The sequence below is a fragment of the Drosophila ananassae genome, chromosome 3R (assembly GCF_017639315.1).
Source record: "Drosophila ananassae strain 14024-0371.13 chromosome 3R, ASM1763931v2, whole genome shotgun sequence".
In the NCBI taxonomy this organism is placed as follows: domain Eukaryota; kingdom Metazoa; phylum Arthropoda; class Insecta; order Diptera; family Drosophilidae; genus Drosophila; species Drosophila ananassae.
In genome coordinates this window covers 24,026,854-24,043,418 of record NC_057930.1, presented here as the reverse complement: position 1 = coordinate 24,043,418, position 16,565 = coordinate 24,026,854, and the positions used below count along the sequence as shown (strand labels likewise).

The following is a 16,565-nucleotide window of genomic DNA, read 5'->3' as shown; positions in this document are numbered from 1 at the left end:
GTCACTTGGTGTGCTGCTGCCTCTTTCGCACCTCTATATCCCCGTCCTTCTCGCCTCGCCGCTATTCGCCCCTTGCGGCAGTGACAACAACAGCAATTAAGGAATGTTAACAAGCGCACTTTTCAACTTTGGCTCGGGGCTCTGCGTTGCACTTCAAAGGTGTGCCTGTCTACCTCACTGTCTCTAGGTTTCTGTCTATGTATTTGGGACTCTTTTTGGAGTGTGTATGTATGGGATTGCCACGCCTCTCCGCCTTCTATTGCGGCTTTGTCAGGACAAAACTTATTTGCACTCAAAGGTGTGTAAGATGCGTTTTTGCGGCTGATTGGAAAGAAATGGAAGCAAAAGTTACAAAGAAACAAAGATAGATTCGAGGATACCCTGGGAAAGAGATGTTTGAAGATGATACGGAAACTGGTTCTATCTTTCCTTAAAGATACACACAACACCCCTCTCTAAAATAACCTTTGAGTAACCCAATTTAAGGTATTCAACCTTATCCTTTGAATTATTCATAAACCATGTCCGTAACCCAGTTGCATGTTAAATTAGACACTGATTGACACATCACTTTAGACAATTTGGGCAGCTCCCCACTTGGAAATCAATTTCTAGAGGACTCTAATTAAACAAATCTGAAAATAATTGAAACTTTGCTGAATAAATCCAAAAAACAAGCATAGCCGTCTGGCTGGAAAACTATGGCATAGTTTTTAAAATTCCCTTGTTGACAATTAAGTTAAGCAGAAAGCACAACAAGGCGGCCGTAGAGAGTCGCAAACAAAACCAGACGCTGGCATAACAAAAGCAAAGGCAACTGAAATGCGTCAAAGGCACGCAACCCTAACCAAACAGGATAAAACAAGGATGTGGATGGGGTGCTGGGGCCAGGACATCCACCCACTTGTGAGGTGGAGGAAAACTGGTTTCGGTTTCGGTTTCGGTCTCTGCTGGTTAGCAACCCTAATTTACTTTTAATAACTTCATAGGCATCGACCGGGAGAGAGAGATAGAGTGGGCTTAAAAAAAGGGTGGGCGGGCAAGCATTAAAAGTGTCCTTTTTCACATGGCCAGGACGAATGTGGCGGCGTTAATTTCGATTTTGCTTAACGAGGGTTAAACGCTCGTCTCGCTCCAACAATTTAACTCAACTTGTCAGAGTTTGTCAGCAGCAGCAGTGGCAGTGGCAGTGGCAGGAGTAGCAGGAGCAACAGAAGCCAACTGGGCGTATGAGCGATATCGATAACGATAATTACACATGCAGACAGGCCGAGTCCCTCACTTCCCTCTCACCATGCTCGCTCCTGCGAAACGCATTCAGGTGAAAAATTCAATTTGCAACGTCTATATAGGCCCGCCAGGCAGAACATGTCTAAGTGTGTGATTGGGTTTCGCCGGGGCAGGATTCCTTTGGTTTCTTTTTCTCCATTTTGGCGAAGATTTATTGGTGGGGGATGTGCGTGGCTCGGGGAATAGGAAATATCAAGTGTGTGGCTGCATGACTGAGTGACTTTGCTGTCAGGACATAGATTTGTGATGCAAGAGCCACCGAAAAGGGGAAACAAAGGAGTACAGATGACAGGTTCAAGTGTGGTGCTGATTTCGAGTCAGGAATCTGGGAAATTTCTATATATATTTTAATTGTTAAGGCCTCAAAAAAGGATATCCTTGCTGGCCTATTTATATTTGTTTTAAAACTAAGGTCTTAAAAGGATATGAATTAGGAAAGAACCACTTTATAGTTGCCATCTCTAATCCTCCCGAGGAGTGGAAGACGAAGCGAGAAATCGAAAAGACACACCCGGACCCGGAATCGAAGCGAGGACAAGACTTTGAGTGACTGGAGCGAAACTGTGAATGCTAGAATCCGTGATTTGACGCCCAGTGATGGAGGGAGGAGCTTTCCTACTTCGTTTGGTAGAGAAGCCCCAGATCCAGATGCAGCTACGGCTTCAGATTCAGATTCGGGCTCTGATTCTGATTCAGCTTCAGCTCCTTGCCATTTCCATTTCCATGTCCTTCGCCATGGCTGTGACCGTGCAGATGGATGCCTAAGCCCAATGCCACTGCCATTGCCTGCTTTTGACAGTCGTTTTGCAAACATGTCGAAGCCATTAAGACAATCATGTGTACTCTCTCTCCCCCGGCTAGCCCCATCCCCTCTTTTTTTTGTGAATCCAAGTGTTTTTTCGAAATGCCTCCACTCTCACTTCTCCATCTTCCATTTTCTGCAGGACACTTTCTTTTTTTTTATGTTCTGTGTTCTAGATTGTTTTGTGATGCATGTTTTGTTTTTGAAAAATGGCTGTCGCGTCACTTCTATTGTGTTTTTGAGTGTTTGTCCTTCATCCTCTTCATTTGGTTCTATCTCTTTCGGGTCTGGTCGCTCCCTCCCTGTCTGTTTGTCACAAAGATTTATGCGTTGCAATTTACACAGAAACAAAAAGTGTGTGTTTTGGGAGGCGGGGGAATCATGAAAAAAGTGCGGCTGAATGTTTGCCCGACGCTTAGATTGAGTGGAAGTTGCTTTTGTGGGCACTGTGTAGGTGTTGAAACGGATTCCAATACTGGAGAGGACTCAGGGACCCTCTCTTTCACTCCCAGGTCTATCCTTTTCAAGTGCCAGCCAGCTCTAGTACGAGTCCTCGCATTGTCCTGCCCGAAATGGTTGTTTCCTAGGCAATATTTATTCATCAGAGTGTTGAGTTGAGTGCTTGGAAGATTTATTCCTAAAACTTAAAGCTAATAAATTGGTTTTATTCGAGTAATTAAGCCACAAGTTATAAAAATCCAATAAGTAAAACTAAATTCACACCCTCGTATATTTGTATCACCTCGACGGGGAAACATTAAACTTTTATTGGTAAATATTTTTGAATGCCGCCATTAAGCCCGAAACATATTATGCGATAAAGTTTAATCAAAAATTCCCATCCAAGCCGAGCCGAGCAATTCAAAATAATATTCGTGCGGACAGAAACTTAATGACTTATGAGCGCACCGAAACTAAATTATCCCATATTTTTAAGAGGCCCATGTCACGCCCACACAACGCCCTGGCAGCCCCGGCAGGCCCAACAGCCACCAACCCCCATAAATGGGAAAAACCTCTCGCTCCAAAAAACACGATCCCGAAAAATAAAACGCATTGCAGCATAAAAACTTTCCGAGACCATAAAAAGCTGACAACAAAAGCCGGGGACAAACTAATGAAAGGGGGACTCCTTATCACGAAAACAGGGATAACTGGGGGGGACAGGATGCGGGACAACGACTGTAACGACAGATTGAACCCTTCGCTTTTAATGCAATTAAGTTTAATTGAAAATTTTCACTCCGAAATTATGAGACGAACGTGTTGGGAAAAGAGGCTGAGGACAGGGCCCGGCAATCAGGCAGATAGAAATTAACATGAACACACTGTTATGGTGGAGAGACAGTCCTGGGGCGGATGGGCCAGGAGCCATCGTGGGTGCTTGGCACGTACTCGTCCTCGTCCTCGATCTGGTCTCGGTTTCGTTCCCGGTCCCGGTCCCGGTCGTGGTCCTGGTCCTGGTCCTGTTCCTGACTGAAAGCAATCAAGCGTTCAAATCACTAGCCCCAAAAAGCCCAAGTTTTCTTTGATGCTGCGTGGCAGCGGTTGATGAAAAAGGGGCGAACAGCGTGGAGGCGTTGTGGGGCGTGGTTACCCTGCAGGACTTTATTACAAAACAAACAAGCAACAAAGTGTGGCAGTGTGGCAGGAGCCACAACTCCCAGAATCCCAGCATCCCAACTACTCAGCCCCCGCCATCCCCGTGGCATTTAACTTATCTTTTATCTTGATTGCTGTTGACGATGACAGGGATAATGATGATGATGGCGCCTGGTCAGGGTGTCCTGCCTGTCTCCTGATTTCAGCTCACAGGTTTACCTGTCCCCGGATGGGATTTGTGTTTGAACAAGCGAATGGCGCTTGATTTTAATTAGCATTCCATCTCCTGGTGCTGACGCTGATGCTGCTCCTGCTTAATGAGCCATCACACAACTCGAATTGCAAATGTCCCCGTGTGCAAATAAAAATATCCTTGTGGCAAGTCCCGAGCAAACAAGAGGGCAAGAAAAAAGATACAGCAGCTTCGCCTCGTAACATTTTACGCTCGACAAAGTTTGGTGCCATGAAAACTAAACTTTTTCCAACTAGAACATTTTTTTCTTAAACGTAAACTAGGGAAAAGTTAAGACTACCCACCATTGAATCCTTTGAGAAATGTTTGCATTTTAAAGAGTCAGGATAATCAACTAATTTCAAGAGCTACACAAATGGTTCTTTGGTTTTTAAATTAAATTTGAAAAACCTGATTATTCATATATGGTCTCAAGCCGAGTCCATATCTTTGTCAATTTGCATCCGATTCTTGAGAGAAATATCTTAAAAGATTTGTATTTTAATTCCCAATAAATCTGCATCAAAACATGAGAACAAAATTTTCTAGCGAAATTTTTATAATTTTTCTGATGGAACCACTTGTAAAATCCAGGATGTTCATATATGGCCTCAAGCCATGTCTATATCTTCGCCAATTTGTATCCGATTCTTGAGCGGAATACCTTAAAAGATTTGTATTTTGATTCCTAATCAATCTGCATCAAAACATGAGAACAACATTTTCTATCGATACTTTTCCCCTTAAACTGATGGAGCCCCTTGTAAAATGTGATTTTGTGAAATATGAACTCTTCCTTTGACAATAAATCTGGTTCTTCAGTAAATACCCTTACCAAATTGGGTCCAATTTAGTTTTGTTTATTTCTTAGACTGCCTATTTTAACAATTTACCAAATAAAAACCAATTTTTCGAATGGTTTCAATTAAATTTTCATTTGCTTAGACTTCGTATATTGGCTCCAAAATGCTTTTAAAAATTAAAATCTTCTAGCTGCAATTCCGGCATCAATTCACTAGGAGGATCCAAATGGGAATTGTAACTGAGAAAACTGACACTTTTATCGTTCCACCAACGCACACTCGGGGAACACGGGCACATACATCCTGGCATATAAGCCCATCCAAGGATTTGTCACCGGATGCGATGCGCCGGAAAATTCAATGTGAAAACTTTGCATTTTCCATGTGTGCTGCTCGAAAGTGTGCTTGTTTTGGGGCAGGTGGCACAGTGTCAGGAATGGCTGGCTGGAGACTAAGCTGCCGTTAAGGCTCCAACGAGAGCCAGAGACTGAGCCAAGTGCAGTTGCATCGACATGGATTCGTACATACATACATATGTATTTTAGCCATTGGACACATGCTTTCTGAAAGTTCTAGAAAGGGAAACAAGAGTAGCCCGTAATGGGAGTGGGAGTAGAAGTGACTGCCTGCCGAATGTGGAGCAATAGTTGGCAATGATTCTTTTTAGGCAAACTAACCCACATGTGGGAATAGCAATAGATATGTACATCCTTACACTGTAAATTATTTTATTAAACAATTTTTGAATTAAACTTTAAAAACTAATTTTAGGAAGACTTGTTTTAGGTTAGACTTTTTGTAGGTCTCAAAAATATGATTATGTTTTGAATGATTTGTTAAGTTACATTATTATTATTATTTCTTCTTTGATAGTCATTTTTCTTTTAACATATATCTGCTCCTTGAGGTCCATGTATTTGCACCACATTTTTGTGTGCCACTCCAGACTCCCCCACTCTAGTGGTAGTATTGTAATGCATTTACCATGGGGCACAAAACTTTTCTGCCCGGCTCTCGATGCAAATGTGTGCACTCTCCCGTGCGCCCTGAATTATTTATTACATTTTCACTCTATATGCACAAGTCAAAGTTGTCTAAGCAAAAATAAAGTCCAAAAATAAAATGGAAGCTAAAAAAAAAACGCAAGTTATCCAGGAATGTTTGAATGCATCATGACTCTTGAACATTTCTGTGGTCAAAATCCAAAGGATGGTGGGGGTGTTGGCAGCAATTAGAAAGAGTGTCACTTCAACACACCCCCTCGAAAATGTAAAAAAACAACAGGATAGCCAAAAAAATATAAGTGATTCATTGCCAAACACCCTCTGTCTGGGATAGAGGAGAATAAAATGGTACAATTTATGGGTTGTTTCGGGTTGTTTCTCCTGTTGTTATAGCAGTTGTTGGGTGTGCGTCGTTATGATTCATAACTAAACAAGACCAACGAAAGAACTTCTCGACAACATCCCCGGAAACAATTTGTGGCACACGAACACGAGGCGTTTACAAAAGTTTAATTTTACTCACTTTTTGTGGATGATGTGGTTGGAAAAAATAGAAAAAAAAATATTATAAATAACACCTTTTTTTTGGTTTCCTTTTGAAATTTAAATATGGCAATAAACGTGTTATCACTTTAATTAGTGGTTATTATTTTGATGTGTAGTTTATTTCAATTTAAATTTATACAAAGTTTCTGTAGATTTTTGCAAATTTGTGTATCTGGTTAGAGCTTCTCCATTAGAAACTGCCCTACTGACTTTTATCCATTATATGTAGTTGCTATTTTCCAAGTAGACAAATTTCGTAGTAACAGCTGTTGCCATTTGTGCTGCTTTTCACGTAAATTATAGCTAAAATTTAATTATACCATTGGCCGTTCTACTTTGGCCTAAAGTCGGGAAGCGAAGTGCAGAGTGTGGAGGGACCGACTAACATAGTTCCTTGGCCAGAGGCAGCTGGAACAAGGAACAAGGATAACAACAAAAGTTGTGTGTCGAAAGTATGCTACTAAAACAATTAGCAAGTCTCGGAGCGGGGCTATAATTAAAACAACAATGGCCGGGGTGAAATGGTGGAGGGAACTTCCTTCTTATGGGGCTGCCTTTGATTGATGATGCAAAAGCAGCTAAGGCTAAAGTCGACTCCTTGAAGTATGCAACACATAAGCCTGCTGCAAAGGCGTTGAAGTAACACACATACACACAAAGCCACACAGAGAGTGGTGGTCGGTGGTGGAGAAGGGCGAGGGGGTGGTGCACTGCCTATGGGTCTTTGTTTTCTTTTTGACCCGCCGGCACCGGCTACGACAGCAACAAACTATGCAGTGCCACAAGAAGCAACAAAACGAATCGGCGGGAAAAGTTTAGACAGCTAAGGGAAGTTTTAATACTCTTGACTAGCTAAGAAAAATAAATAAATAAAATACATTAAAGTTAAATAAATTTATTATAAAAATGCATAAAGGTTAACTGAAGAACAGGTTAAAATAGTAATTCTCTCCTAAAAGACCGACTCTGATCTCTAATATTTGATCACTTGAACTTCTATACATCTCCACTTGAGCTAGAGCTGCCCAAAAGCTAGCCAAGCAAATGTGTGTTATTATCCTTACACACACACACTCACCCACTACCCCTTAACCCCTTGGCTTCCCCCTCTGTCTGGCTAAAAGGAAAAGAAAATGTTTAAGGAAATTGCAGCAAATATTTTGCTTGTTAAGTGAAACCCAGTTTGGCGAAACGTTTCCCCAGCAATTTCTTGAGGCATTTCGACAACGTCTTGGGTCCTTGGTCCTTGGTCCTGGTACTGGTCCTGGTACCCTAGGACTGGATTTTAGTTTCTTACTCCAGAGCTCACTCACGTCCACGCCCCCTACACTATTTGATGCATTTTGCATAAGCGCTGGGCAAATGCCTTTGCTGCTTTTATGCAAATTTCTTGCATTTTCCATGTCGTTACATTCTTGGTCGTGTTTTAGTTTTGCCCATAAATGCATACATGCACGTCTGTGTGTTTGTGTTGGCCCTGTAATGTCTGCAACTTTCGTTGGCATGCAATTAAAACTAAATTAGTAGGCCTCTGGGCCACATCTGCCCGGCAACAATCGGTGATGTTCGGGTTCCCTGTTTACTAATTGAATTATTCAGCGGCTAGTCGCCAAAGTTCGAGGCGTAGGATGTTCTCCAACAAACCGGAAAATGAAGCGTAATCAAAACATTGTCCCGCCCACAGCCTCACAGGATTCGAAAACCCTTTTTTTTAGGTGTTGAACATCACCGCAGGGTCCAAACCGCACAAGCCAACTTTGGTCCTGTTTCAGGTCGTGGTCCTTGTGCCTGGTCAGCAAAGATATGCACAAACAGGAGCTGGGAAAAAAAAATTTGTGTCCATGGTTGAGCAACTTTCAGTTGTGAGAACACCCTCTACACCCCCGAATCCTTTTTTGTTTTTTTTTTTGGTGCTTGGACAACCCCACATGCGACATTTAACCCTCGAATTGTGCTCGCAGGACACATTGAATTTCTACACTTGCCCACGAATTGTTATCCCTTTGCTGGGGATTTGTTGTGAAAATATTAAAAATTTATGAGATCCAACAAAAATAGAGGAAACATTGGCAGTATCGGTATATAGTACCTTTAATATTAAAGTTTAGTTTTCTATGCTCTCCAATAGTTTATTTCCTTAAAGAAATATTTAACTTTTCATTAACTAAGAGGTATTAATGTTTCGATTCTTAAATGCCTTAATTTCACCCCCATGTTGGGTTGTTATTTGTTTTCGCTTTTTTCCATGTTGCATGTTGATTTTTCGACTGCCATAACTCCGATTCCATTCCCCCTGACCACTTTGATGTTTTATTTTCATTTTTCTTGTTGAAATAACATTGACATGCCGTCTTGCTGGTTGACCCCTGACCCCTGCCCCTGGCTCGACACCCTGCCACCCAGCCGCCACCCCAACTCCCCGACACTTTCGCCACCCTCTGGCAGGGAAGGACATGCAACACGTCTGCCGCTCCCACCTCCTTAACTATTTTCTCCGAACTCCGATCCGAAATTCGATTTCCAGCTTGCGACTGGGTTGCTGCAACGTCTGTCGATGTTGTTGTTATTGTTTTTTCTGGCTGGATGACATGCAACTTTTGCCCCGAGCTGTTTGTTGCTGTCGTTGCTGTCGTGTTGCAAGCGACAACAACAAAGTCGAAGAGCAACAAATGTTGCCTCGACTGCCTTTTATTAAATAACGTTTCAATATTCCAACATTTTCTGACATATCAATTTTCACGCGGCATGGCCGGCATAGATATAGAAAGGATAACACTGAGAAAAAGTCATAAAAGTTCCTTTTCAAAGAAGATCTGCTATAGAAGGAAAATAGGTTTGTGTTGGAAGCTAGCTAGATTAAATTTTCATAGTAAATTATGTTCAGTGCATTTGTATATTTATAGATTCCAGCTGCGATATGAATAAAGTTTTGAATCTTGTTCCTTTTGAATGTCCCCACTACTCCAGTTCGAAAGTGTGCGGGTGACAGAAAATTGTTTAGATATGGCATGAAAATTGAAATTTATGTCCTTGCCATTGACAGATGGCTTGCAGCTAACATTGAAGTCGGTTTGCGGTTCACAAATAAAGATTGTGCGATATGGCGAGTGTTCCTCCTCGATGGGGTGTTGAGCTGTGAACGCAACTTGCCGGGCCGGAATAGATTTTCGGCTATTTGTGGGTGGGTGGTGGAACTGCCACTGCCACTGCCACTCGGAACAGGAAACAAGCTCAGATCGATTTGAACAATTGAGATTGGTAAATGGCGTGGCAATAGCCTTCCATTTGTAGATTAACCGAGATTCAGCCACCCGGAAAGGATAACAATTGAGAAGCAAAATGCACCAATAGAACCCAAAGAATCTTATCTCGAAGCTTAAGTTTTCATTTAAAATGCCAAGTCCTGAGCAGTGAAGCTGGAACAAAGGACTATGCTAATCCCTGGCTTATCTAAACCATCGTGGCAGCCCTTTTCTACCTTTTGCAACCCAGTTAATTTTCCAACGTTGCATTATGCTAAACAAAACAAAAAGAGCTAAATTATACAGAGAAAAAAACTACTTAGCAGCTAAGCTGCTGGGCTGCTGGGCTGCTGGGCTGCAGGGCTGCCTGGCTGCTCTGTCCTTTGCCGCATATGCAAATCTAAACAAATTAATTCCAAGCTGAATCCTTTGAGAAGGCAGTAGTTACTCCACCCCCCAGCCCACAGCCCACAACCATGCTGCCTCCATCTGCTGCAGTTGCAACTGCAACTTCATTTGCAACGTCAACGGCAATGCGCATTAACATTGTTTTCATTTGCAAACGAGCGTTCCTCGTTTTCCTCCATTTCTGCCCCTCCTTTTTTTTATTTAAATTTTTTCGTTCATTTCAACAAACCGCTGACGATGATGATGTCGACTGACGCAGCGGAAAACTGAAAACGGAAGGACCCTCTGTACACTCCACCCACCCCCCTAAAATTTTTGTATTTCACATTTCTTTCAACATTGTCTCCATCCCCCCATTTCTCTTCGGCAGGTTCGCATCCGCCGCGAATAGTGGAGCATCCCATAGATACGACGGTGCCCCGCCACGAGCCAGCCACGCTTAATTGCAAAGCTGAGGGCAGTCCCACGCCCACCATCCAATGGTACAAGGACGGCGTTCCCCTGAAGATCCTGCCGGGTTCGCATCGCATAACCCTGCCAGCTGGCGGATTGTTTTTCCTCAAGGTAAGCGGGGCGGGAAAAATTGAAAAATTGGAAATTGAAAAGTTTTAGCAACCTGCTGCAAGTTGGTGTATCATATTTTCCATAAATTATAGAAATATTGATAAGGTCCTTTAAGTTACTTATCCTTCTTAAAGTTAAAAAATTTAATAAAGGTAGAAAAATTTGTAATAAAGGTAGTAGTTATAATAATTATAATATTAAAGCTTAAAAATATTAAATTTTAAGATCAAACCCCATCACCCCTAAGATCCTACAATTAATCCTTTACTATCCGAATGTCCTGCGGTGTTTTACATTATTTTCCCTGGCTTGCGATATTTTTAACAGTTCCTCCTCCTCTTCTTTTATTCTTTTATTTTTTATTATTTGCATGCATAATTATTATTTCTGCTCCATGCTTCCATTCATAATGGAGGAGATAGCGCCCGGAAGGATGTTAAAACTCAGAGAGTCAGAAAGAGCGGGAGAGAGTAAGAGAAGACCGTGAAGTTGGGGCTTAAAAAAATATTCATTTTGCCAGGCCATCTGTTGAGTGATGAGCAAACTAATTGCTTTTATTTTTAACTCTTGTCCGCCCACTTCCCGCTACGCCCATTTGGCCTTTATGTCTCTGTTCGTATCATTCGAGAGCAAAAAATATTTTTGCAAAAATTCGTGGTGGGGGGACGGCGGTGGGGCAACAACTTCATTAACGCAAGGTAAACAAACATTAAGCGGGGGAGGGAGGCAGGGAGAAATGAACAAAAAATAAACGCGAGAGAAAGTAAGCGTCAGAGAGAGAGACAGGCGAGAGCGGAAAGAAAAAACGACAGACTGACAGACAAATAAAGACGTAACGGAAGTTGGCAGAGGCGGATCTGGCAAAAGTCAGCTGCAGTCTGATGAGCTCTGATAAGGAGAGGGAGAGATAGTTAAGCACTGAGAGAAATTTGAAACATTTTAAGAATAAATTATTATTTATTTATGCTTAATTCGCATTATATTTATTTGTTGAGTCATAAAATCTCTTAATTAAATCCTCCAAAGATCAGACATTTTTTCTAACAGTGTTTCAAGTATGAGTGACTGCTATGAGTGACTCCCTGGACCGGAATGGACTCTCGCCTGAGCCGAGCAAAAGCACTCAGCAAATTTACGACGCAAAAAGCCAACGGGAGCCGCGTTGATTATGCTGATGATGCAGTTGAAATCGCAGTCTCAATTGTGGGTAGCTGGTGGCAACTGCGAAGGACCCACCCAGGGCGCCATGAAGCGGGGGCACTCTCTGAGCTTGCCACTTTTCACACTCGATCTGCTGGCATGCCTTGTGTTTGGTGTCTGTGTTTATGCATTTGTATTTGCACATTTGCCGCATGCCACTGTATTTGTTTATCACTTAAGTGCAAAAAGGGATTTCAGCATTTTCCTCCGCTGCTGCCTCCGGCATATTCAGACTTCAGTTTCCGCTGCCTGTCTGCGAAATGTTGCCATCCCCATCTATTTCTTTTTTTGTTGCGCCCTCTAACGACTTTTAAATGAATTAATTCCACGGCTCTCCTAGAGACTCCACATCCTGGCTCCTAATGTGTCCTTTGGCTTGGCTGCCTGGTATTTGATGGAATTAGTGGCAAAAAGAAACAGCAAGAAGGATTTTTGTTTTATGTATTTTTTCAAGAAGATATTTTACAGCAATAGTATTGCTTTTGAGGATAATCATATTAAAGTTCAGGACCTACTTCCGTCCTGAAGTCTCCCGAAAAAAGGCAGTCTTGTGTTTAATATTTCACTCCAGTTGTGAGGTCCCTGACCTATCTTGTATTTTTTTCATTATTTACTCTCTGTATGTACAACTCTCCGAAAACGTTCCTCCAAAACTCAAACAGAAATATATTTCACATCATTTCATTGCTCCCCGGAGGCATAATTTAAATTCTAATTCCGGCCGCCTTCCCACTCCGCCACCAAGGACAATTCATCTTACTTATAAGTGCCAGACCACTTCGAAGGCAACTTCAACCAGACATTATTACTTCACTACTAGGGAGTCCTGCCAAAAAGGCGGTGTCCCTAAAAGTATGCAACACTATCAAATGCTGCTCCCTCGCAAGTCCCCCTTTAAGAAAGTTTTTCTTCTTTCGGGGGAGCTTTAAGTGCTGAGGGAGCGGAGAAAAGCGGAGAAAAATGTACAAGCGAATAGGGAATATGCAATAAAATACAAAAGCATGTAAAATGTATACAAGTACATAGAAAGGACGAGTGTGTAGGAGTTTTGGGCCAGAGCAAAAAAAAAATGGTCGAAAAAAGGAGCGCCAACTGTGGGAGCGTAGTCAAAAGTGACATGGAGGAGCGAGCGATGGGAAGACAGACAATAATTTACGTAACTGCACGACAGAAGGATTTGGGGCTGGGGGCTGGAGGCGAAAGCTGAAAGAAATGAAGCCAAGGCAGACACACTTACACACACACGTCTGCTGGAAATGTTTGCGTGTGCGTCTAAGTGTGTAGTTGTGAGGAGCACTTTGGCTCGCCTGCCACCCATCGTGTGGCGGGAAAGTCCTTAAAGCCGGCGTTCAACTCTTGATAAACGCACTTTTTTCCGAGTCACGAAGTGGAAGGATTCCACCTACATAGAAGTGATCTACTTTTGGGTAAGATAAATTGAAGAGAAAGTGCGAATAATGTATACTTCTCTTATCATAAAGAACCTTAAATAATTATTATCCTAAAAATATTTAAAATTCTATATATCGCTTAACGTTTCGCATCTCCAATGGCAACCAACAGCATCCTTTTTCATGTCCTTGACTAAAGCCCGGCTCTATATTTGCCATGTCTGACTCTCGAGTGTTTGCTCGCAATGCTTTTTCCCCTATTTCCGAGTTGCTAACCCCCCTTGAATTCCCCCCTAACGTTTATTTAAATGTCTGCCACATTTGGCAATAGTTGTTTCCCCAGAATCGTTTATCCTGCGGAAGCGGTAACTTTAAAAAGGCAATCAACCAGGGGGTGGCAAAATAAATCAAAGCGTGGCTTTCGGCCCGGGCTGGCTGCATTTTCGAGGTGCTATCCGGCAGCATCTTAATTAAAAAGCAGTCGAGGCTCAAAAGTTAATGCCGATTTCCCTCCTCCGCAGCTACCCAGCGTCGGGGAAAAAATAACTTTGTGCACTGCCCTGTACAATGAGCACATTTTAATGAGTTTACAAACGCTCGACACATTCGCGGCTCCATAAAAAAATCGTTCTCTCTATATATGCATGCATAAATAAATAAATACAGGGACTTAAGCCTTGCTGAGTGGATGCTCCGAGTGGAGTGGAGTGAGTTGGCGGGCCAACACGGCGTATGAGTTATGTTTTTATGAACGAGGCGACGATTTTCGCGTCATGTTATTTTTTTACGCCAGCTTCCTCGGGGCGGTTTATTAACTGGAGGTGTGAGTGAGGCATGCTTTTGAGCCGCGTTTAATGAATGGGCGGAAGGAAGCCGAGGGCGAGGCAGGCAGGGCTTAAGAAATCCCCCTGGATGATTGAATTAGTTAAGGGAGTGAGAAGCAGAGGTTAAAATATGCGGAAGGAAAGAGGATTTTTAATGAGGAGATTAACAAAAAAAAAGAAGGGAGTGTTTCTTATTAAAAGGAATAAACAGAGATTTATTTTTTATTTTGCGAGAGGAAAAGTAAAGTAATTAATTTTATGTTTTTGTAGCAGGGATTTTAAGTTTATGGATTAAGAAATATAACATCATTTATAGAGTTTATCTCTTTTGAGTCTCCTCGCCTAATAGCTTAAATTCTATAGTAAGAATCTAGAATATAGAATTCCTATGCTGCCTGTTGCTCTGCCACCTGTAGTAGAAAGTAAAAGTGTTCGAACCCAACTCCCATCAAAGCCCAGAGCCCATTTTGTAGATTTTCCTAATTCCATTTCGTTCCAGACTCGTTTTCAGGCTCAATTAAAACCATTTACACGTCACATTCTGCACGAGCTTTAAAATTTAAACCAAATTATAAAACACTCAAGAGTTTGGGGCAAGTGGCGGAAAAGAGATGGCTGAATGGCTGGCTATCTCCCTCTGGCACACGCACCAGACAATTACAAAATGTTACAACATGAAAACGGGAATGGCTCCCAAATGAAATGTTTGAAAATTTATGGGTATTTTAAATTAAAACGGAAGCGTGTTTTCAGCGCGCTCCTCCAGCAGACTCGCACACTCACACACACCCGCGAATCCACCAGCAGTGGCAGTCACACAGATACAGCCAATATATTTTATAGCTTCCCCCCCTGTTTGCCGGTGGAAAAGTCCTTGCCCCATCCTCTGAAAAAATTCCCCACCATAAAGTTGCACGTAGCACACGGCAAATATTTTTCCCCTGCTGGCTCGGTTTGGGTTTTTTTTATTTTATGCTGCTACTGCTGCTGATTCTACTGCTCTTTGGTGTCAAATCAGTTCCAATGTTTGCACGCACAACAACAACAACAAAAACAAAAATAAAGGATGCTATAATAACAACAATAAATATAAGAAAACAGCAAATCCGCTGAGCGCAACCAATTCGCAGCGAATCGCCCGGCTCAAGTCATTAAAGATATAAATAAATGTATGTGACTTTTCGCCATGTTTTCTTCCTCGGCTTTTGCTCTTTTTTCCGCCAGCCATGTCAGACATTTTGCAAAATCTAAATTAAATTTGCAGCAACAGGGGGAAATATACACAGGAGTTATTTTTATCTCTTAAATTTTTAGAATTTTGAACAAAGTACGGATTAATTTTATTATCTCAGAGAAGAGAGTTTTTCTTTAAATTTTTCAGAAAATCTGGCAAAGGGAAAAGTGCTTCTAGGTAGGTAGCCTTATCTACTATTCCCTTCGTAATTCATTTTAATTTTTAATAGCAATCCGCCCTGTGCCTAGCTAATAAGCTTAGGTCAGGATTACCTTTTCCGGGCCAACGTGGCGTATGCGTAATATTCTGCTCAACAGTTGATGACTTTGCAAAATGGGTCAGTGGTTGGATTGAGTTTATTAAAGGAGTCTGGCTTACTTTTCAAAGTTATCTGAGCAGAATCAAACGAAAAGTTTAAGAATTAAAAACTTTAATCTGACTTTTAAAGGCAAAACGAAAGAAAGTTGCCTCCTTTTCAGGGCGAGGTGGAAGGTTGCGGCTTTCTTAAATAAGAATAGGATGAAGGCTTCCTAGGATGAAATAAATCCTAGGGGTTTTATAAGCCCTGCTTGATTTAAGAACTTAGTTTTTATCTAGATAGCATGGTTTCTGATAATTTAGAAATTTCTAGCATCTTTAATGAACTTTCCCGCATTTATGTCCTAGAATGCGCATTACTATTACTTTGTGCCACGTAATCTTCTTGCCTTTGAGCTGTAATTTCTGCTTTTCTTGCCAGACTGGTTGTTGTGTTCGCCTTTCCTTAGTAACCCGCACATATGAAGTACGACAATCGAGAGGCCCGAGGCCCGAGGCGCTTCAACTTATTTGTTTTATAAAGCGCACCCGCGGCTCGAACTCACATGTGTATATTCAGCTGAGGAAGGAAGATTAAATGAAAGAATAATACAGATGAAGAACCCTTTTGTCATCTTCACTTAGCGCAACACTTAATTTCACTTGGATGAGGCTCAGCGCCGAGCAGAAGTTGTGTAAATTGTGCGAACTTTGTTGCTGCTGCCACTGCCGGCTGCTTCTCTTTCATTTTCTCCTGCTGCAAGGACCAGATAAATATGGCACAGCATCTCACACACACACAAACACACTTAGTTTGACATTTAATTTTAAGCGCATGTTGGGGAATTCTTTTGTGTTCCGAAAAACAAATAAACAAACAGTGTAGACAACAAACACAAAAGGGGAAGGGCCCTCGCAAAAAGCGAACTCCAAGGAGCAAAAAGGGATGGCAGGACATGTAGTAACTATAAAGTTGCTCCAGAGACATTTTATGATTTGAGCACTTGAAGGCAGCAGACGCGCAACAGACAACAGATTGCTGGCTGTTTTATGGCCAGAAAAAGCCAAAAGTGGGAGGTCCTCCATGAAGGAACAACATCCGAAGCAGCAGCTAGCAACTCAACGT

General features: G+C 42.0%; 1 protein-coding gene across 3 annotated transcripts in view; it reads left to right on the top strand.

Annotated features, from left to right (window-relative positions):
• Nucleotides 1-16,565, top strand: part of LOC6497992 (roundabout homolog 2) — a 38,543-nt gene that overhangs the window by 7,343 nt on the left and 14,635 nt on the right. For all 3 annotated transcript variants that reach the window (XM_044716027.1, XM_001961816.4, XM_044716026.1), the window contains exon 2: nt 10,300-10,493. In XM_044716027.1, the coding sequence (XP_044571962.1) occupies nt 10,300-10,493 (194 nt within the window). The remainder of the gene's footprint in view (nt 1-10,299; nt 10,494-16,565) is intronic.